This window comes from Carcharodon carcharias, chromosome 21 (assembly GCF_017639515.1).
Source record: "Carcharodon carcharias isolate sCarCar2 chromosome 21, sCarCar2.pri, whole genome shotgun sequence".
NCBI lineage: Eukaryota > Metazoa > Chordata > Chondrichthyes > Lamniformes > Lamnidae > Carcharodon > Carcharodon carcharias.
The window spans coordinates 83475620-83498320 of record NC_054487.1 but is presented as its reverse complement, the minus strand read 5'-3'; the positions used below and the strand labels follow the sequence as shown (position 1 = coordinate 83498320).

Here is a 22701-nt window from a genome sequence, read left to right as displayed (position 1 = left end):
ACTGGGAAAATCAGAGGAGATAGAAGAAATGTTTCCATACCATAGGAAATTAGGATATGGAATAATTCATTGCAAAGGGTTATGAGGCAGAGACTGAAATATCGCTTCAGATCAGCCATGATCTTATTGAATGGCAGGGCAGGTCTGAGGGGCCGAGTGGCCTACTCCTGCTCCTATCATGTTATGCTCTTAAAAGGAAATTGGGTGAGGGTTTAAAATAGAATACAAATGGATAAAGGGAAATGGGGTTAGCACAGATAGCACCAGTTGAAGGGTTTGCCCAGCACAGACATGATGGGCCAAATGACATCTGTTTTGTGCTCAAGATTATGATTCTCTTGTTCTTCTCCCTTCCCTGCTGGTTATCATTCATCATCTCCATTTGTGTAATGCTATTTATCCACCAGGGTTAATGCCAGTTCTCTGTAGTAAAATGTGACCCTAGTTAAAGTGATTGCTTCAATCCCAACGTGCTAAAGTTATCAGCAAAGAAAATAAATCAGCCATCCTCTAACATTCCAGAAAGACATTGCTGAAGCCAATCTTCACACACTTTCACACTTTCATAAGCATTTATTCACAGAGTTACAAGTCACCAGCAGACAGATGATAAAAAGGTGAAGAACATGACTTGTGCGTGAACTGGATTATAGCAAGGGAGAGTTGTGCATTATCAGCCTCACTCTCTTGTCCTGACTTATCTTGCTCCAGTGAGAAGACCAGTCTGGACGGTTGGAGATACATCCGGATGCAGTGGGTAACCAAGACAGCTTCTGAGTCTTGTCAAACTCTACACATTCCACAACCCGGTGATGATCCACCCTCAAGACCATTGGACCAGAGATTGAACTCATCTGTCCAGTCTGCCAGAATCAGTCATCACATGCCAAATGCCCAAGTCACTGAGGGCAGGGGACCTGACAGCTGGGGTGGTATGGCCTGCCCACAGGGAGCGGTTTACAGGACTGTGGCCATTATCGCATCCTAACAACCGCTTGGAGCTGGGTGAAGGTAAGCCTTCCCAAAGAGCGTGGCGAGTTCACCTCAGGGTGGAGGTACTACCCCTCCTTACGCCCACAGGCAAGCACCACTTTACCCAACAACCACAGTTTCACTATGTATCTATTTACAACTCTTTTGGAGATGTGTCTATTTATAGGGGCACAAGTGAATCCCCAGTTAATTCCTGCCACCAGGAATACAATTAATATACACAAGTAAAAACTCACCAGTTCCACCAGCAATCATTCCAACTTTTTTCACTGTTTTAATCTTGGCTTCAGATTTCTTATCGGGGCGAATAGCAAACTGTCCTTTAAACAAAAGATAGCTCAGTCATTGAGAGCACATGAATAGCATTGCTGCTCGATCACAAGGCTTCTGTTTGTTAGCTAAGCTGCAAGTGCATTTTCATTTTCAAATACAGGCATGACAGCAGCATTTACTGCCCGTCCCTAGTTGTCCTTGGGTATTCCTTTTGAACTACTGTGGTTCTTCAGAACAGAGCAGCTTGCTAGGCCACCTCAGTGGTCATCCCACCACATTGGTGGGAGCCTGGAGTTGCATATAGGCCCAGACTGAGCAAGGACAGTAGTTTTCCTTCCCTAAAAGGACAGTGGTGCAGCAGCTGGGGTTTTTATAACAATCTGACAGCTTCACGGTCACTTTTACGAAAACCAAATTTTCACTTGGCAAATTTCTTATTTTTTCCAAATTCGCTGGTCAGGTTCCAGCTGGAGGAGCATGTCCAACTTTAGGCACCACACTAAGGGAGGGCGCCAAGGCCTTATCAGGGTTGTAGAGGAGATTTACAAGAATGTCAAATCTACCAGAGTTCTACAAAGGAGCAACAGAGCGAGTTTGCAGAGGCAACTCAATAAAAGGTTAAACACACACAGGCTGGGGTTTCTCATTCTGTTCAGGCTAGACTGTGATATTCCACCATCAAAGAGATTAGTTCTAGACATCATTTTAAGGGTTGGGTGGCGTTTAAAAACCTTGGCGTTTTCTATTGAATTACGTATTGGAAGTTGTCAGGTCTTGCCTGTAGTAGAGCAGACACTTTGATTCCGAGATTCCAGGAACCCTGCTCTGCCACTGGAAGAACAAAGGAACCTGACTGCTGGCCTTAAATAGACCATTCCTGAGACTACCAGGACATTCCCTCTGCTTTACAGAATGGGGTTTATGTCATGACCGAAGACCATGGTTGAATCTTCTTGCCTCGAAGGCTCTTACTGACCTTTTCCCTTGTAGATAAGCAAACCACTGGGTCCCCTGAAGTCAATCACGTCTTGCAGTCTCAAACTGTCCAGGTACTGGGACATCTTACCCCCTTTGGAAAACTTGGGGTGAACGTCTTTAAAATAAATCTGAGGAAGGGCGATAGGAGAGTTATTGAGAGCAGTTACTGGTGACCATGTCAGGAGCTGAAATTCACAATTGCCCGTTTGGCCCCCACATGTTAGGGTTTAACATGGGGCTCATGCTGGAATCAGTCCAGTACTGGTTAACCACACCTCAATTTAGCCCCAGAATCGGCACAAAAAAAGCACTGAACAAGGAAACGTTTGCAGGGATGTAGGGAAAGAGCAGGGGGAATGGGGCTCACTGCGCAGCTCCTTCAGGGAGCGGGTACAGGCCCAACAGGAAGAATGGCCTCCTGCACTCATTCAACCCAAATAGAAATTTTTGCTGCTTTATTCACCCTGCATCCCGCTCCCCCTCAGCCTCCTCCCCCCTCCCTCCTATGACTCAAAGGTGATGCCACAGGAAAACATAGAACCATAGAAAAGTTACAGCACAGAAGGAGGCCTTTTGGCCCATCTTGTCCATGCCAGCCCGAGGACACCCAGGTTCCCTTTCTAATCCCACCTTCCTGCACCCGGCCCATAGCCCTGCAGCTTACAGCCCTTAAGGTGCAGATCCAGGTACTTTTTAAAAGAGTTTAGAGTTTCTGCCTCGACCACCAACTTGGGCAGCGAATTACAGACACCCACTACCCTCTGCGTAAAAAAGTTCTTCCTCATGTCCCCCCTACACCTTCTGCCACTTATCTTGAATCTATGTCCCCTGGTTCTAGAATTCTCCATCAAGGGAAACAATTTTATCCTGTCCACTCTATCGATTCCCCTCATAATTTTGTACACCTCCATCAAGTCACCTCTCAGCCTTTTTTGTTCTAAGGAAAATAACCTCAACCTATCCAATCTCTCCTTGTAGCTACACTTTTCTAACCCTGGCAACATTTTTGTAAGCCTCCTCTGCACTCTCTCCAGAGCTATTACATCCTTCCTGTAATGTGGTGACCAGAACTGCACACAATACTCCAGTTCTGGCCTCACCAGTGTTTTATACAATTCCAACATTATATCCTTACTTTTATATTCCATCCTTTTGCCAATAAAGGAGAGCATTCCATATGCCTTCTTTACAACCTTGTCTACTTGAACTGTTGCCTTCAGGGACCTGTGTACTTGTACACCAAGATCTCTCACTTCATATACCCCTCTTAGTATATTCCCATTTATTGTGTAATCCCTGTAAGTGTTTGACCTCCCTAAATGTATGACTTCACACTTCTCTATGTTAAAATCCATCTGCCACTTTACCACCCACTCCACCAACCCATCTATATCATTTTGGAGATTATGGCTATCCTCTACACTATCCACTACTCGGCCAATCTTTGTGTCATCTGCAAATTTCCCAATCGTGCCCCCCACGTTCACGTCCAAATCGTTAATATATAACACAAACACAACGGTCCTAACACCGAGCCCTGTGGAACACCGCTTGAGACAACTTTCCATTCGCAACGGCATCCATCGACCATTACCCTTTGTTTCCTGTTACAAAGCCAACCTTTTATCCAGTTTGCCACATTATCCTCAATCCCATAGGCTTTGACTTTCCTGACCAATCTGCCATGTGGGACCTTGTCAAATGCCAGGAACTACAAAGAACATTGTTCGGGGGAGGGGAAGAAATTATCAGTGAACATTCAATTAAATATTAAAAGGGAATTCTAAACTGTAGTTAGGAGTCAATAGCTTTGGTGTGAGAGGTGAGCCACAAATGGTACTTCCAACACTGAAACAGGCCTTTCGGCCCAACTGGTTGGTACTGGTATTTACTCTCCATACGTGCCTCCACTCACCCCAATCACCATATCCTTCTGGTCCTTTCCTCCTTGTGTTTATCTAGCTTCCCTTAAATCCATCTGTATTATTCACCTCAACCTTTCCCTGCAGTAACGAGTAGGTAAAGAACGCTCTTCTGAATTGGATTTATTCATCACTATCTCATTTTTAGGCCCTAGTTCTGTTGTCCCTCTGGACATAGGCCCACACTGGGAAAGGATGACAGTAAAATGATGGAAGGGGTCATCAACAATGCTATCAAGTGGCATTTGCTTAGCAATTGCACGCTCACTGATGCTCAGTTTGGGTTCCGCCAGGGTAACTCAGCTTCTGACCTCATTACAACCTTGGTTCAAACATGGATAATAGACCTGAGCTCCTGAAGTGAGATGAGAGTGACTGCCCTTGACTTCAAGGCAGCATTTGACTGAGTGTGACATCAAGGAGCCCTAGCAAAACTGGGGTCAATGGGAATCAGAGGAAGAACTCTCCACTGGTTGGAGTCATGCCTAGCACAAAGGAAGATTGTTGTGGTTGTTGGAGGTCAATCATCCAAATTCCAGGACATCACTGCCAGAGTTCCTCAGGGTAGTGTCTTCGGCCCATCTTCAGCTGCTTCATCAATGACCTTCCTTCCAAAATAAGATCAGAAGTGGGGATGTCCGCTGATGATTGCACGAGGTTCAGCGCCATTCACAACTCCTCAGTTACTAAAGCAGTCCATGTCCAAACGCAGCAAGACCTGGACAATATCCAGGCTCGGGCTGACAAGTGGCAAGTAACATTTGCACCACACAAGTGTCAGGCAATGACCATCTCCAACAAGAGAGAATCCAATCAATGCTCCTTGATGTTCAATGGCATTGTCATCGCAGAATCCCCCACTATCAACATCCTGGAGAGGTTACCATTGACCAGAAACTGAACTGGACTAGCCATATAAATACCGTGGCTTCAAGAGCAGGAATCCTATGGCGAGTAACTCACTCCCTGACTCCCAAAAGCCTGCCCACCATCTACAAGGCATAAGTCAGGAGCATGATGAAATATTTTCCACTTGCCTGGATGAGTGCAACTCCCAAAACACTCAAGGAGCTTGACACCATCCAGGACAAAGCAGCCGCTTTTTTGTGGATGGGTGCCAATCATTCACTCACTCCTCCATGAACAAACAGTAGCAGCAGCGTGTACCATCTACAAGATGCACTGCTGAAACTCACCAAGGCTCCTTCGACAGCACCTTCCAACCATTACCATCTAGTAGGATAAGGGCAGCAGATGCATGGGAACACCAGCACCTTGAAAGTTTCCGGAACTCCCTTCCTAACAGCACTGTGGCCAGAGACACCCACATCCCATAAATGAATTCAAAAAAATTTTCCTTTGCTAGGGAATTTCTGTGAACCGGTTGTTTTTTTTTTACAACAATGTTAACAGCTTCATGGTCTCCTTTACTGTTACCAGATTTTTCTTTCTAGATATATTTATTAGTTAAAATTCTCAATTTGCCATGGTGAGTTCTGAACTTGTGTTCCTTAGATTACTGTGTACTGTGCATCGCTTGTTTCTCTTTTTATTCATTCTTTATGGGATATGGGCATTGCTGGCTAGGCCAGCATCTATTGCCCGTCTCTAATTGCCCTTGGAAAAGTGGTGGTGAGCTGCTTTGTTGAACCACTGCAGTCCATCTATCTGCTGCCCTTGTCCTTCTAGTAGTGGTCGTGGGCTTGGAAGGTGCTGTCTAAGGAGCCTTGGTGAGTCCCTGCAGTAGATGGTACACAGCAGTAGATGGTACACACTGCTGCTACTGTGCGTCGGTGGTGGAGGGAGTGAATGTTTGTGGATTGGGTGCCAATCGAGGGATTGCTTTGTCCTGGATGGTGTCAAGCTTCTTGAGTGTTGTGGGAGCTGCACTCATCCAGGCAAGTGGGGAGTATTCCATCACATTCCTGACTTGTGCCTTGTAGATGATGGACAGGCTTTGGGGAGTCAGGAGGTGAGTTACTCACCCAGGATTCCAAGCCTCTGACCTGCTCTTGTAACCCCAGTATTTATATGGCTATTTCAGTTCACTTTCTGGTCAATAGTAACCTCCAGGATATTGATAGGGATGATTCAGCGATTGTAATGCCACCAAACATCAAGTGCATCCCTTGTGCATGCATGGTGGCTGTGTGTGTCATGAAAGCAAGTGAGATAGTGAGCTAGAGGGAACAAGTCAAAGACAGACCAAGCTTCACACCTGTTCTTTACCTTGACAACCAACTCCACAAAGCCCTTATCATCGTCACTGGAGACAGGTGTGTATGGCCTTACAACAAGTTCCCCGTTGATCTTTGCTGATAAGTAGATATGTTGCCCTGTTTAAAAAAAACACAATGAGTTACTTAGCAGCATACAGAACCAAAAGCTCCTCTTTAAACCCCGGCTTACCGGTGGCCAAAGTCTAACTGAAATATTAAAATATTCATTCTAAGGTAGGGCATTTCTGCCACTCATGAGCCCAGTGCCCTTATCCTTCAGGGCTTTTAAAGTCATCAGCTAGATTTCTTTCATGGGATGTGGGCATCACTGACAAGGCCAGTATTTGTTACCCATCCCTAATTGCCCTTGAACTGAGTGGCTTGCTCGGCCATGACAGAGGGCTGTTGAGAGTCAACCACATTACCGTGGGTCTGGAGTCACATGTAGGCCAGACCAGGTAAGGACAGCAGATTTCCTTCCCATCCATTTAGGATTATATTCACTGGAATTCAGAAGAATGAGGCAGGGATCTCAGAAACCTATAAAATTCTAACAGGACTAGGCAGGGTAGATGCAGGAAGGATGTTCCCAATGGCAGGGGTTCCAGAATCAGGGGTCACAGTCTGAGGATATGGGGTGGGCCATTTAGGATTGAGATGAGGAGAAATGTCTTCACCCAGAGAGTGGTGAGCCTGTGGAATTCACTACCACAGAAAGTAGTTGAGGCCAAAACATTGTATGTTTTCAAGAAGGAGTTAGATATAGTTCTTGGGGTGAAAGGGATCAAAGGATATGGGGAGAAAGCGGGAGCAGGCTGTTGAGTTGGATGATCAGCCATGATCATAATGAATGGCGGAGCAGGCTCGAAGGGCTGAATGGCCTTCTCCTGCTCCTACTTTCTATGTTCCTATGTTTCTAAAGGACATTAATGAACCAGATGTGTTTTTACGAAAATCAAGGGTAGTTTCATGGTCATCATTGCTGAGATTAGTAGGGATACCTTGATTTTAAAATTCCCCTCCCAAACTTATGCGTGTCGTGATTTAGCCTTGGCTCTCGATAACAGGTTACATAACAGAATCAAAAAAACTAGAACTAAGGGTCACAGTTTAAAAATAAGGACTCTCCCACTTAAGATGGAGATGAGGGGAATTATTTTCTCTTGAGGGTTGTTGGTCTTTGGAACTCTCTTCCCCAGAGAGAGTGGAGAAGGTTGGATCATTGAATACTTTTAAGGCCGAGTTAGATAAGATTCTGGACTAACAAGGGAGTCAAAGGATATCGGGGGTAGGAGGGAAAGTGGAGTTGAGGCCACAATCAGATCAGCTATGATTTTATTCAATGGTGGAGCAGGCTCTGGGGTCTATTCCTGGCTCCTAATTCATATGCTCCTTAGATAGCATCTTCCAAACCCACGACCTCTACCATCTAGGAGGACCAGGGCAACATGAGAGCACCACCACCTGGAAGTTCCCCTCCAAGCCACTTCCATTACTTCTATCACTGTTCCTTCACTGTCACTGGGTCAAAATCCTGGAACTCCCTCCCTAACAGCACTGTGGGTGTACCTACACCACAGGGACTGCAGTGGTTCAAGAAGGCAGCTCACTACCACCTTCTCAAGGGCAACTCGGGATGGGCAATAAATGCTGGGCCCAGCCAGTGATGCCCCCATCCCATGAATGAATAAAAAAAATGTTCTTATTGACTAATCACATAACTGGCTACAGATTCAAGGAGTTTCAATCATCACTGAGGAGGCCAATCGTGCACTTGATAGAGAACTTGGCAATCGGCCAGGAGCTAAGCAAGTCACAGGACTGCCAATGGTTCTGCTGCTGTGACTCAACTGCATTTTATTTAAAAAAAGGACCATGTGACAATGAGTTAGAAGGTTTCAGGAAGTGGGTGGAAACCAGTAACATAACAACTGATGGCATACAGGCTTGGCTGCTGCTCATCATGAAAACCAAATCTTAACGAGGAACAGTAAACTTAATCTGACCAATCAAGAATAGACATGAAAAGAAAGGTATTATCAATTGCAACTTTCCACGGTCACTATTTCACCATAGTTAGATTGAGGAATGCAAGACGATACCAACCACTTAGCCCCCATTTTCCAGGCAATTTGTTGGGAGTCACTTTAACGTAACCCCACCCAGCCTTAAGGGGAACTCCCAGGACTAAAATCGGCCACCCAATTCTCTGCTGCCACATCTCCCCACCCTCCACTCCCCCTCCCCCCAAGGCGAGTCGCCATCAAAGTCATTGCTATCTGAGCAAGTGCAATAGGTTCATTCCCGATTTGCAAAATAGACCAATAATAGAAGACTTTCAAAAAAAAACTCAAGCCAGGGATCATTAAAAAGTCAATTTTTATTTAATGTGCATCACTCCTTTTTGAATCCAACAGGGTCAATGGAAACAGAATGGAACTTGCCACTCACCAGAGAGGAAATGAGGAGAATTTTTGTTTTTAAATACAGCGAGTTGTTGCGATCTAGAACGCGCTGTCTGAAAGGGCAGTGGAAGCAGGGTTCAATAGTAACTTTCAAAAGGGAATTGGATAAATACTTGAAGAGGAGAAAATTGCAGGGCTATGGGACAGAGTAAGGGGAATTGGACTGATTGGATAGCTCTGTCAAAGGGCCAGCACAGGCCCAAAAGGGCCAAATGGCCTCTTCCTGCGCCTGTTATAATTCTCATCAAGTTAAACTAATCCTTAAAGTAAAAGGAAACTACCGCGGATGCTGGAAATTTGAAACAAGAACAAAAGTTGCTGGAAAAACTCAGCAGGTCTGACAGCATCTGTGGAGAGAGAAACAGAGTTAACGTTTCGAGTCTGTATGACTCTTCTTCGCTGCAACATTTTTTCTAAGGAAAAAGCCCAAGTTTACACGAACACGGGAATCAAACTCCTGGCTGCAATAACACTTACTAACTTGCAGAAAAACGCAAGCTCAGATTTCCCAAAGTTTACCGAGGATCAGATAAACACTCACCGATTGGCAAACCCAAAACATGTTCTGGAGAAGGAAGTGCAAAGCGGAATCTCCGAGTGTCATGGGAAACAACCTGCGAAAAGCAGTGACAAACATAATTACATCTTTAAAATACTGTCACCCCGCACAGGTGTAATTTCCACGGGGCACTTATCCAATCAGGAAGCCAGAATGGAGCTGATTGCCTAGTGATATTTAACACTCCTAATGCCAAAGACAAACCAAGTTCCTTCTGTCGTTCTGGAAGTCACATGATCCTATGTGATTGGTCAATGGCTCCATTAACAGCGATCAACTTCATCAATTAATCTACATATCTGGGCTTGAAGAGAGGAAAACCCCCAGCGAACCATGTCACCCTGTTCCTCTTGTGCTCACCAAACTCACCACAACGGCCTGTGGAATGAACAGGCCAAGGCAGCAGTTCCCAAGCTGTGGGTTGTCACCCCCATGAGATCGCAGAGATAGCTTTCGATTGCCAGAGCAGCAGCAAGGCAATGCCAATGGCCCCACGAAGGCTATGGTGACAACAAACAAAACACTGGGCTTGGCCAGCCCTCCATTACAGCGTAGAGAATGAGTAACGGCAAAATGAAGGTCGATCCTATCCTTTCACCCAAGGATTCAAATCCAGAATCACAGAATTGTTATGCTGCAGAAGGAGGCCATTTGGCCCATCATGTCTGCAATGACTCTCTGAATGAGCAATTCCCCTAGTGCCATTCCTCCCACCTTCTCCCTGTAACCCTGCACATTCTTCCTTTTCAGGTAACAATCTAATTCCATCTTGAATGCCTCGGTTGAACCTGCCTCCATCACACTCAGGCAGTGCATTCCAAATCCTAACCACTCGCTGCATGAAACAGTCTTTCCTCAGGCCGCCATTGCTTGTTTTGCCAATTACTCTAAACCTGTCTCCTCTGGTTCTTGATCCTTCCACCAATGGGAACAGTTTCTCCCTATCTACTCAGTCCAGACCCCTCATGATATTGAACACCTGTCAAATCTCTTCTCCGCTTTCTCTACTTGAAGGAAAACAGCCCCAATTTCTTCAATCTATCTACGTAACTGATACTCATCATCTCTGGAATCATTCTCATGAATCTCTTCTGCACCCAGCCCAATACCCTCGCATCTTTTCCAGCCCAGCACCTTCCAGTCAGAGGCCACATCAGTTTCTATTGGTACCAAACAAACTTATACTGTCGGCCTCACTGTGGAAAGGTTAAAGACGGCGGTAAGAGTCGCTCAGAGCGTGCGGGGGTTTCTAACACATTGGTGGTGTCAAGAGGTCATTTCCCTGCATCTAACTGCAGGATACATGACAGAGAGTGGGTGACAGAAACACTGCCAGTCACAGATAGGAAGCAGGGTCCCTCAGCTCCACAACTCAGTTACCCAGAGTGTTAAAATCCACTATCGTGTCAAGACTACATACATTTACCAACCAAAGCCAGGAGTCACTATAGAGACACCCAAGAAACACAGGAGCAGGCCACTTGGTCCCTCAAGCCAGTTTTGTCATTCAATTAGATCATGGTTGAACTATAACTCAACTCCATATCACTTGATGCCCTTAGCCAAAAAATTAGTAGTAATTTCAGTCTTGAAATGGTCACTTGCCCTACCCAACACCCTCAATAGCCTTTTTGCGGGGGGAAACGTGTTCCAGATTTCCAACATCCTTTGCGTGATGTCACCCATGAATGGCCTGACTCTAATTTTAAGGTTATGCCCCCTTATTCTGGATTCTGCACCAGAGGAAAGAGTTTCTCTCTCTATCTACCCTATCAATTCACTTCATTTTAAACACCTTGATTAGATTGGGCCTCAATCTTCTATACTCAAGAGAACGTAAGCCTTGTCTATACAACTTGTCCTCAGGTCCTGGGATCATTCTGGTGAATGGGCGTCGTATGGGTGGGGAAGTTGGGAAAAGAGTTGATGTCAGCAGCAGTGTGTACCATCTACAAGATGCGCTGCATCAACTCACTAAAGTTCCTTCAATAGCATCTCCAGCACCTAGAAGGACAAGGGCAGCAGACACAAGGGAACACTACCATCTGCAAGATCCCCACCAAGTCACACACCATCCTGACTTGGAAATATAATCACTGTTCCTTCACTGTCACTGGGTCAAAATCCTGGATCTCCCTCCCTAAAAGCACTGTGAGTGTACCTATACAGCACAAGGACCTCAGTGGTTCAAGCAGGCAGCTCACCACCAGCTTCTCAGAAGCAATGAGGGATGGGCAATAAACGCTGGCCTTGCCTGTGCTGCCCAGATTCCATGAAAGAATAAAAAACCCAGGAGATTCCACTCACCTCCCCTCCCTGCCAAAAGGGTAAACGCAGTGTGCAGTGCAACTGGCAGTATAACTTAGGTTCCCCCAAGAACCGGTCAACATCGAGATTGACACAGCCTCACTGAAGAGATTTTTGCACTTGCTAAGCTATCAATTGGAAAGGGAGGAAAATACCAGAACAATTTCAGTATCAGCCGATAATAAATTCGCAAATGCTGTTTCATGTGCTTGTTAAAACCCTACTGTCAAAATAACACTGGACAGCACATGAAGGACACTGACTGCTGCTTGCAAAATATAGTTTGGGATCATTGCTAAGCCAAGAGTCAACGATTAGCCATTGGTTTATCTGTAACAGGATATTGTGACATAAACAGCATACAATATCAGAGGCACACGACTGTTACTGTATTTCACCATAACAGATTCTGAGCGAAGTTAATTTAACCTTTTTGCTTTCTGTAACTGCATGGTTGTGTATAACTTGCAGTAAAATGTTAATCATTCACTCTGGAACAAATACTCTGGACTGTGATAAGCAGCTTCATGTAAACAGTAACAAAGCCAAGTCGATCGAGTAGTGAAGTTGTATAATGGTGAGGGTTACAGCAGTATCATAGACCACTGAAAGCATTTATTTGCTCATTTTATACACACGTGTTAGGATCAACCAGCTTTCATCTACAAATCACGCTTTGAATAAGTTTGAGTGATTTGTTGTTGTACACAGAAACAGCTTTAGAATCATAGAATAGTTACAGAATAGGTGGCCATTCAGCCCATCGCATCTGCAAAAGCAACTCAGCTAGTCCCACTCCTCCACTTTTTCACCACAGCCCTGCTGATATTTTCTCTCCTGATAATTATGTAATACCCTTTTGAATAATTATCTTTTGATAATTTTGATTATCTTTTGATAATTATCTAATACCCGCTACCGAATCTACCTCCACCGCAATAAGGCAGTGCATTCCAGCTCCTAACCACTCACTGTTTAAAAAAAGGTTTCCCCCGTGACAGCTTTGGCTCTTCTGCCAATCATCTTAAACCAGTGAAACCTCATGGGGCATCTATTCTTAAATCCTTTGCATAAAATAATTGTACAGTAATCCTTTATTATCCATCCTGCTCGGGGAATGGGTGGTGGCCGTTAATCAAAAATGTCGGTTAATGTCCTTTTACCAACGGAGTACGATGCATTACTTGTAGCATGAATTAATATGCAGGTACTTAGGAAGTAAAGAATAATATATTTTTTTAAATTTCTAATCTTCAACAGTACATTAAAACAGACATTAAAGTATAAAATAATACAGCGTACAGGTACGAGTTCCAGGTAACTTCATAATTGCTTCCGGTTGCTAAAGAGATTCGTCACATCAGAAATTCCAGTTAGTAGAGAATCCTGGTTGGCAGAGTGCCGGATAACACTAGTTTACTGCAAAGTTGGCTTTCTCAACCAAGACTTCCTGATTTAACTCTTCTTGAATCCTTTAAGGAATGGGTTTATTGTCATTCGCCATTCCGTACTGTGGTACATTTATTTTTTTCATGGGATATGGGCATCGCTGGCAAGGTCAGCTTTCGCAGAATTTTAACAGCACAGAAGAAAGCCATTCAGCCCATTATGTCTGCACCAGCTCTCCAAATGAGCATTATGACCTCGTGCCATTGCCGTGCCTTTTCCCTGTACCCCTGCCCATTGCTTCTATTCAAATGATCTTCTAATGCCCTCTCGAATGCCTCAATTGAAACTGCCTCCAACACACTTCCAGGCAGTGCATTCCAGACCCCAACCAGTTGTGTGCAAAAGATTTTTCTCATGTCACATTTGCTTCTTTTGCAAATTAATTTAAATCTGTGCCCCCTTGTTCTTGATCCTTTTATGAGCGGGAAGTTTCTCCCTATCTACTCTGTCCAGCCCCTGCATGATCTTGAACATCTCTATCAAATCTCCTCTTAGCCGCCTTATCTACAAAAAGAGAACAGTCCCAACCTCTCCAATCTGTCCTCATAGCTGAAGTTTCTCGTCCCTGGAACCATTCTTGTAAACCTCTTCCGCACTCTCTCCAATGTGTTCACATCCTTCCTATAATATGGTGTCCAGAACTTTTTTCTTTTTTTTTAAAAAAAAATTAATTCATGGGATGTGGGCTTCGCTGGCTGGGCCAGCATTTATTGCCCATCCCTAGTTGCCCTTGAGAAGGTGGTGGTGAGCTGCCTTCTTGAACCGCAGCAGTCCACGTGGTGTAGGTACACCCACAGTGCTGTTAGGGAGGGGGTTCCAGGATTTTGACCCAGTGACAGTGAAGGGACGGCGATACATTTCCAAGTCAGGATAGTGAGTGACTTGAGGGGAGCTTCCAGGTGGTGGTGTCCCCATCTATCTGCTGCCCATGTCCTTCTAGATGGTAGTGGTCGTGGGTTTGGAAGGTGCCGTCAAAGGAGCCTTGGTGAATTCCTGCAGTGCATCTTGTAGATGGTACACACTGCTGCTGGTGGAAGCAGTGAATGTCTGTGGATATGGCGCCAATCAAGCAGGCTGCTTTGTCCTGATGGTGTCAAGCTTCTCGAGTGTTGTGGGAGCTGCACTCATCCAGGCAAGTGGGGAGTATTCAATCACACTCCAGACTTGTGCCTTGTAGATGGTGGACAGGCTTTGGGGAGTCAGGAAGTGAGTTACTCATCACACAATTCATAGCCTCTGACCTGCTCTTGTAGCCACAGTATTTATCTGGCTGGTCCAGTTCAGTTTCTGGTCAATAGTAACCCCCCCAGGATATTGATAGTGGGGGATTCAGTGATGGTAATGCCATTGAATGTCAAGGGGCAATTGTTGGATTCTCTCTTGTTGAAAATGGTCTTGCCTGACACTTGTGTGAGGGGGGAAATGTTACTTACCAATTGTCAGCCCAAGTCTTGATATTGTCCAGGTCTTGCTGCATTCTGACATGGATTACTTCAGTATCTGAGGAGTCGTGAATGGTGCTGAACATTGTGCAATCATCAGTGAACATCCCCACTTCTGACCTTATGATGGAAGGAAGGTCATTGATGAAGCAGCTAAAGACGGTTAGGCCGAGGACACTACCCTGAGGAACTCCTGCAGTGATGTCCAGGAGTGGAGGTGATTGACTTCCAACAATCACAACCATCTTCCTTTGTGCTAGGTATGGCTCCAAACAGTGGAGTGTTTTCCCCCTGATTCACATTGACTCCAGTTTTGCTAGGGCTCCTTGATGCCACACTCAGTCAAATGCTGCCTTGATGTCAAGTGCAGTCACTCTCACCTCACCTCAGGAGTTCAGCTCTTTTATCCATGTTTGAACCAAGGCTGTAATGAGGTCAAGAGCTGAGTGGCTCTGGTGGAACCCAAACTGGGCGTCAGTGAGCAGGTTATTGCCAAGCAAGTGCCGCTTGATAGCACTGTTGATGACCTCTTCCATTATTTTACTGATGATCGAGAGCAGACTGATGAGACAGTAATTGACCAGGTTGGATTTGTCCTTTGTGTGTACAGGACATACCTGGGTAATTTTCCACATAGCCAGGTAGATGCCAGTGTTATAGCTGTACCGGAACAGCTTGGCTAGGGGCACGGCTAATTCTGGAGCACAAGTCTTCAGTACTATTGCCGGAATATTGTCAGGGCCCATAGCCTTTGCAGTATCCAGTGCCTTCAGCAATTTCTTGATATCACATGGAGTGAATCGAATTGGCTGAAGATTGGCAGTGATGTTGGGGACCTCTGGAGGAGGCCAAGATAGATCATCCACTTGGTACCTCTGGCTGAAGATTGATGAAAATGCCTTACCTTTTGCACTGATGTGCTGGGCTCCTCCTTCATCGAGGATGGGGATATTTGTGCAGCCACCTCCTCCAGTGAGTTGTTTAATTGTCCACCACCATTCACGACTGGATGTGGCAGGACTGCAGAGGGAGTTGCCCTGAGAGTCTTCAACATTGACTCCGGACCTCATGAAGTCTCATGGCATCAGGTCAAACATGGGCAAGGAAACCTCCTGCTGATTACCATATACTGCCTCTCTCAGCTGATGAATCAATGATCCTCTATATTGAACATCACTTAGAGGAAGCACTGAGGGTGGCAAGGCTGCAGTCATGGCCCCTTCATCCATGTGTAAATTCCTCTTCAGGTCCCTAATCAGCCCTACTCCTCCTTTTACTATTTATATGTCTATAGAAGATTCTGGGAGTCCCCTTTACGTTGGCTGTCTGACTTCTCATAATCCCTCTTTGCTTCTCTAATATGCTTTTTCACCTCCCCTCTGAACCTTCTGTATTCCTCTTGGTTCTCAGTTGTATTTTCTACCTGACACCTGATATAAGTGCACTTTTTCTTCTTTATTTAATTTCAATCTCCTTTTTCATCCAGGGAGCTCTGGATTTATTTGTCCTACCTTCCCCTTTCGATGGAATTTCCCTTGACAATGCATGAACCAATTCTTTTTTTTGAAGGTAGCCATTGTTCAGCTACAGTTTTTCCCACCAATCTTTCTTTCCAGTCTATCAGGCCCAGCTCTGTTTTTGCCCCACCAAAGTCGGCTCTCATCCAGTTAATTATTCTTACTCCGGATTGCCTTTTGTCCTTTTCTATCATCATCCTAAAATATACAATACAACGATCATTGTCTCCTAAATGTTTGCCCACTGACACTTGATCTACTTGGCCCATCTCATTTCCAAGAATCAGGTCCAACAGTGCATCTTTTCTTGTTGGATTGGACACATACTGCTGTAGAAAATTCTCCTGAACTAGGAAGTTCTGCCACTCTCCACCCTCTACACTATCACTGTCCCAGTCTACATTTAAGTAATTAAAGTCCCCCATTATAACTACTCTATAATGCCTGCATCTCTTTGTAATTTCCCTGCAAATTTGTTCTTCTATGTTGCCCATCCCCAATTGCCCTTGAACTGAGTGGCTTGTTGGGCCATTTCAGGGGGGCAGTTAAGAGTCAACCACATTGCTTTGGGTCTGGAGTCACATGTCAGCCAGACCAGGTAAGAATGGCAGATTTCCTTCCCTAAATTAATGAACAAGGTGGGTTTTTATAACAATCGATGATAGTCTTATGGTCACCTTTACCGAGATTAGCTTTCAATTCCAGATTTTGTGAACTGAATTTAAATTCCATCACCTGGAAGTTCCCCTCCAAGTCACACACCATTCCGACTTGGAAATATATCGCCGTTCCTTCGCTGTCTCTGGGTCAAAATCCAGGAACTCCTTCCCTAACAGCACAGTGGGTGTACCTACACCACACCTGCAGCGGTTCAAGAAGGCAGCTCACCACCACCTTCTCAAGGGCAACTAGGGATGGGCAATAAAAACTGACCCAGCCAGCGACGCGCACATCCCGTGAATGAATAAAAACAAAAACCAGCTGCCACAGTGGGATTTGAACTCATGGCCCCAGAGCATTAGCCTGGATCACTGGATTACTAATTCAGTGACATTACCACTACTGCACCTCTGCCTGAGTTTATCATACTAACTATTAAAGTTATCCTTTAAACACTCCTGGCTGATGCTGTTCCAGTCACTTAATTACATGGTCAAATGCAATTTGCAGATCTTACTCAGATATCTGGAGCAGAAGACCAGCTGTGCTTTGTTCCCATGTTACGCCATTGCTATGCTGTACACACTGAAAATCCTGTCCTTCCAAGAAACAAACAAATTTAATTATTAATCCTTAACCTGCCAAGATGTCCAGCATTGCGGTTGAAGTTAAAAGGTTTTGAGTGAATAACAACACAGGTAGTTTGAGTTACTGCCATGGTGATTCAGGTCAATTTGCAGCAAGCTCGTACCATCACTCACCTCTCTATCAATCAGCCTCAGTGGATACTTGATATTTGGGTCCTCAAGTGTGATTGGTGGACTCTTAACCTTGAGCCGAAGTAGGTTCAGAATGAAGTCAACCAGCGACCTGAGAAAGGAACCAAACACCTGAAAAATGGAAGGAGACATCATCATAGATTTTGGAGCGCAGGAGGTCACTCAGTCTATTCTGCCTGTATGGGGTCGTTAGCTCAGTTGGCTAGAGTGTGGCTCAGAATATCGCCAACGGCCCAGGTTTAATCGCCGTACCGGCTGTGATAGTTCATGAAGGCCTGCCTCCCCACCTTGCCCCACAAGCTGCCTCTCAAGCTATTCTGACCAATTGTCTCTCTCTAGTGGAGAGGTGTGCCTGTGGTCCTTTCAAAGAACCAGGTATGGTTCCATAAAGAACAATCCAAATTAATCCCAATAACAACCCTGCAAATTAATCCTCTTCAAATACATTGCCTTTCAAAAGTTCCCATGGAATCTTATTCTACCAACCTTTCAGGCAGAGCTTTCTAGACCTTAACATCTCACTATGTGAAGAAATTTCTCCCAATTTCCCCTCTAGTTCTTTTGCCAACTATTTCAAATTTTTCACCTCTGGTGCCGACCCTCTTGCCAGAGGTACCTGTTTCTCCGTACTTGGTCTCAAATCATAAACCTTCATGACTTTGAATATCTCTTCGATCTCCCTTTAACCGTCCCTGCTCTGAAGAGAACAATCCCAGTTTCCCCCACCCTCACCACATAACAAATCCCAAATCCCTGACAAACCTCCTCTGCAACGTCTCCAGTGCACTGACACTCCTCCTAAAGTGTGCCTAGAACTATACACAATATTCCAACTGAAAACTAACCAGAGATTTGTTAATTTGTTAAGAAAGGTTAAGCAAGTCAAGCTATTGACTTCAATGCCCCTACTTACAATGCCAAATATCACATACTTTTTCCAAACTGCCAAATCAACTTACCCTACCATCTTCAAAGAATTGTGAATATACACCCCCCAAATTGCTCTGCTCTTGCACCCTCAGGACAATACCATTTAGATTATACTACATCACCGTGCTGCTCTTCTCAATGTGCGTCACTTCACACTTATTCACATCAAACTGTATCTGTCATTTGGCTGCCCATGTCCTCCTGAAGTCTGCTATCCTGCTCACTATTACTGTGGTGCCAACTTTCATATTACATAAGATTTTGAAATTATATTCCCTACACCCAAACCCAGGTCATTCAGGTGTAACAAGAAAAGCAGGTGACCCAAAACAATCTCTGGGATCTCTCCCGCACACCGCTCTCCAGTTACATGCGAAACATCCAAACAGATCGTTTCTCATGTCACGAAAAGTATAATAATTCTCATATTATTGTGATTTATTGTAAAAGTAGGTTAATAGTGGTATTTGGATAGCTTGTGCGCATGGGTGTGGGATTTAATTGAAATGCAGACAGCTGGTCTGGAGGCTTTGACTCATCACAAGAAACCAGGTTTGAAATGCTGAACACGTTAACATCGTTGAAGTCTTAGAGTGTAAGGTGAGGAGAATTTGCATTTTTGGATAAAATCAGGGCTGGTTGAATTTCAGAGATGGTAGGAGGTTTACACCTAGCCAGAGAAGCTAGGCCAAGCAGTGTGCTTGTCTCTCCCCCAAAGGTTACTAACAACGTTAGCACCATGAAAAGATTTATATTGTGAGAAAGGAAAGTTCCAAAGACATATGGGAACAATGGAATGTACATTAAAAGGGAGAAACATGTATAAAGGAGAATGAGGCTGTGTGTGAGGGAAAACATTGTAAGATCTATCAGAAGGGTGAGAATCCTCCAGTATTCATGCATTATGCTGCTGTCTACAGAAACCGAAGCTGGGAAAAGCCACTTGGAATTCTACTCTCCAGGGTATTGTGTTGATTTGACTGGATCTGTATAAAATTTATTTGTTTTTACTTTTGCCTTAACTGGAAACCAGATTAATTAGGGGTTTTAGGAGTTATTACAGTAGTAATTTGTAGACCTATGCTTGTGCTTGAAATCTTTTCTTTTGTTAATAAATGTTTAATCTGGTTTTCTAAAAAACAATCTCTGAAGTCTTGGTGGACTTATTACTTCTGAATTCGGGGCATGCATCTCAAAACAAAATACAAATTGCAAAACAGTCATGATCGTGTGATCAAGTTTCCCTAATGGAGTTGATCCGGCTGGAACCCATCATCTGCCACGTCATAACACTCATGGCTGTAGTGACTTTTACAATCATAATATAGCTTTGCTGTGGAGTTTTCTCCATTCGTTGATGAAAACAAAAGGCAGGTTGCATTTATATAGCACCTTTCACAACCTCATGGTGCCCTAGAGTGCACTACAGTCAATGGAGTACTTTTATCAAACATTGTTACTGCTATAATGTAGGGAATGCTTTAGTCAACTTGCACAGCGAACTCCCAAAATCAGCAATGGAATAAATGACTAGATCATATGTTTTGGATGTTGTTTGAGGCACAAAGTGTACTATCTCTGCCTCTTTGTAATCCTGCAATGTAAAAGCATAAAGAATTTTTAAAACAAATATCACTTGTCGGGGACACCAAACCTAAGGGCCATAAATTAAATTAGTCGCTGATAAATCCAAAAGGGAATTCAAGACCGATTTCTTTACCCAGAATGTGGTGAGAATATGAAACTGGCTATCGCATGAAGCAGTCGAGATGAATAGTTTAGATGTATTTAAGGGAAAACCAGATATTTACTTGAGGGGGGGGAAGGAGTTGACTGATATGCTAATAGGATGGGATGAAGAAAGGTGGAAGGAGCTTGTGTTCAGCATAAATACCAGCACAGACCAACTGGGCCGAATGGCCCAATTCTGCCCTGTATTTTGTAAAAAAAATTTCGGGCTATTTCAGGGGGAAATGAAATCTAGGAAGTGCCCCTCCAACCTCCAGGAGGTGATTAAAACGGATTCCTGGAGGCCACAGGTTCCATGAGGTACAGGGAGACTGGCGACACTAAAACACCAAGAATTAATTCTACAGGAAAGGAGATCTCACAGACAGTAATGAAGTCGGCCAGCTCTCCGAGTATCTGAATACTTCAGCTTTCTGAATTGTTGTAGTGAATCTTCACTCAGTACATGACCCAGCAACTTTTCCCAGGGTCAACAACCTTCTGCATAAAAATCCTTTCCACATCTAATCTCATTCTACGTTTATCTAACTAACGAACCTGACCTACTCCATCCAAGGACGTCAGCCTCGAACAACCACAGACTGTACAAGATATTCAAACCGACTGGTCTGTGACGGTGTAAAAACAGAAAATGCTGGAAATACTCAGCATCTGTGGAGAGAGAAACAAAGTTAACGTTTCAAGTTGAATATGACTCTTAAGAGCTGAAGTTAGAAATGTGATGGGTTTAATGCTGTAGAAATTTGTTTAATGCTGTAGAAATTTGATGGGTTTTATGTTGTTGAAAGGGGGGAGGGGGGAAGGAGAACAAAAGGGAAAGTCTGGGATAGCATAGGGGGCAGGAAGGATTAAATGACATCTTTGTCATGGAACAAAAGGCAAAGGGGGTGGTAATGGTTGCAGTAAAGAAACAAAGCATTTGTCCAGAGTGAGTGTGAATGGCAGAATAACAAACAGCTCTGTCTGAAAGCAAAAACACAAAAAATAAGATTTAGACCAGCATATGGGCGAAAAAAAAAATCAAAATGTGAGACCGAGTTCACAGTCTCAAATTGCCGAATTCAATAGGCTGTAAAGTGCCTGATCGGAAGGTGAGGTGTGGCTCCTCGAGATTGCTTTCAGCTTTACTGCAGCAGGCCGAAGACAGAAACATCAGCCAGATGGTGAATTAAATGATAAGATCGGGGTCACACTTGCAGACTGAGCGTTTACATTTGGTTTCCCCATTGTAGAGGAGATTTCTGGTCTGTGTTTATCTCCATACGAGCCGGCTTCCCCCCCCCCACCACCCCACACCCCCACAACACACACACACACACACACACACACACACACACACACACACACACACACACACACACACACACACACACACACAGTATAAACTTCTACCCACTTCACCCTTACACACTTTAACTTTTGCTTTAATACATCAAAGCTATGACAGAGGCCTTAATATTAATTATTAAAACCAACGGATCTTCCTGAACTGGGGGTTTGCCGAATGGTTGTATGTTCTGCCTTTTCAAAAAGTCCAGCTGACACAGTGTAGGCCCCAAGGGGTGCGCTGCCCCATCGGAGCAGCAGGCCTCAAGGGGAATGCCACCCCATCGGAGGGGCAGCCCCCTGGGGGGGGGGGGGGGTGCCGCCACTCAGTCAACATTGGCATCTTTTTAACGAGTCATTAAATCAGAGCCTCCTTCTCCCCTCCCAGGTTGATGTAAAAGATCCCAGGCAGAGCTGGGTGAAACGGGGAGTTCTTCCTGATGTCCTGATCGATATTTGTACCTCAACCAACATCACACTCAGGTTATGAGGGTCATTCGAACATACCAACTAGGAGTAAGAGTAGGCCATTCGGCAGGCCTTGGGCCTGCTGCACTATTCAATAAGATCGTGGTTGATCTGACTGTGGCCTCAACTCCACATTCCGCCTGCCCTGGATAACCTTTAGCTCCCTTGTTAGGGATCTATCTATCTTTCTCTGCCTTAAAATGTGTTGGAGGTGAGTCAGAAGAGGGACTGATACCTGGATCGAGTGGGTTGTCTTATGAGGAAAGTATGGACAGACTGGGTTTGTTTCCACTGGAGTTTAGAAGAGTGAGAGGTGACTTGATTGAAGTATACAAGAACCTGAAGGGTATTGACAAGGTGGACATGGAAAGGATGTTTCCTCTTGTGGGTGTGCCAGAATTCGGGGGGGGGGCACTGTTTTCAAATTAGGGGGGGGTAGCACCCTTTCAGGGCAGAGATTAGGGGAATTTTTTTCTCTCAGAGGGTTGAGACACTTTGGAACTCTCTGCCTCAGAAGGTGGTGGAGGCGGAGTAATTGAATATTTTTAAGGTGGAAGTAGATAGATTCTTGTTAGGCAAGGGAATCAAAGGTTACTAGGGATAGATGGAAATGTGGAATATGAAACACAAACAGATCAGCCATGATCTTATTGAATGGCAAAGCA

General features: G+C 44.6%; 1 protein-coding gene across 1 annotated transcript in view; it reads right to left on the bottom strand.

Moving 5' to 3' along the window:
* The window catches only part of LOC121293329 (NADH-cytochrome b5 reductase 3-like), a 33131-nt gene that overhangs the window by 6000 nt on the left and 4430 nt on the right, over positions 1 to 22701 (bottom strand). Inside the window, exons 2-6 of the mRNA XM_041216279.1 lie at positions 17546 to 17674; positions 9392 to 9464; positions 6396 to 6502; positions 2243 to 2372; positions 1230 to 1313 (exon numbers count right to left, since the gene is read on the bottom strand). Coding sequence (XP_041072213.1) covers positions 1230 to 1313; positions 2243 to 2372; positions 6396 to 6502; positions 9392 to 9464; positions 17546 to 17674 — 523 coding nt within the window. The remainder of the gene's footprint in view (positions 1 to 1229; positions 1314 to 2242; positions 2373 to 6395; positions 6503 to 9391; positions 9465 to 17545; positions 17675 to 22701) is intronic.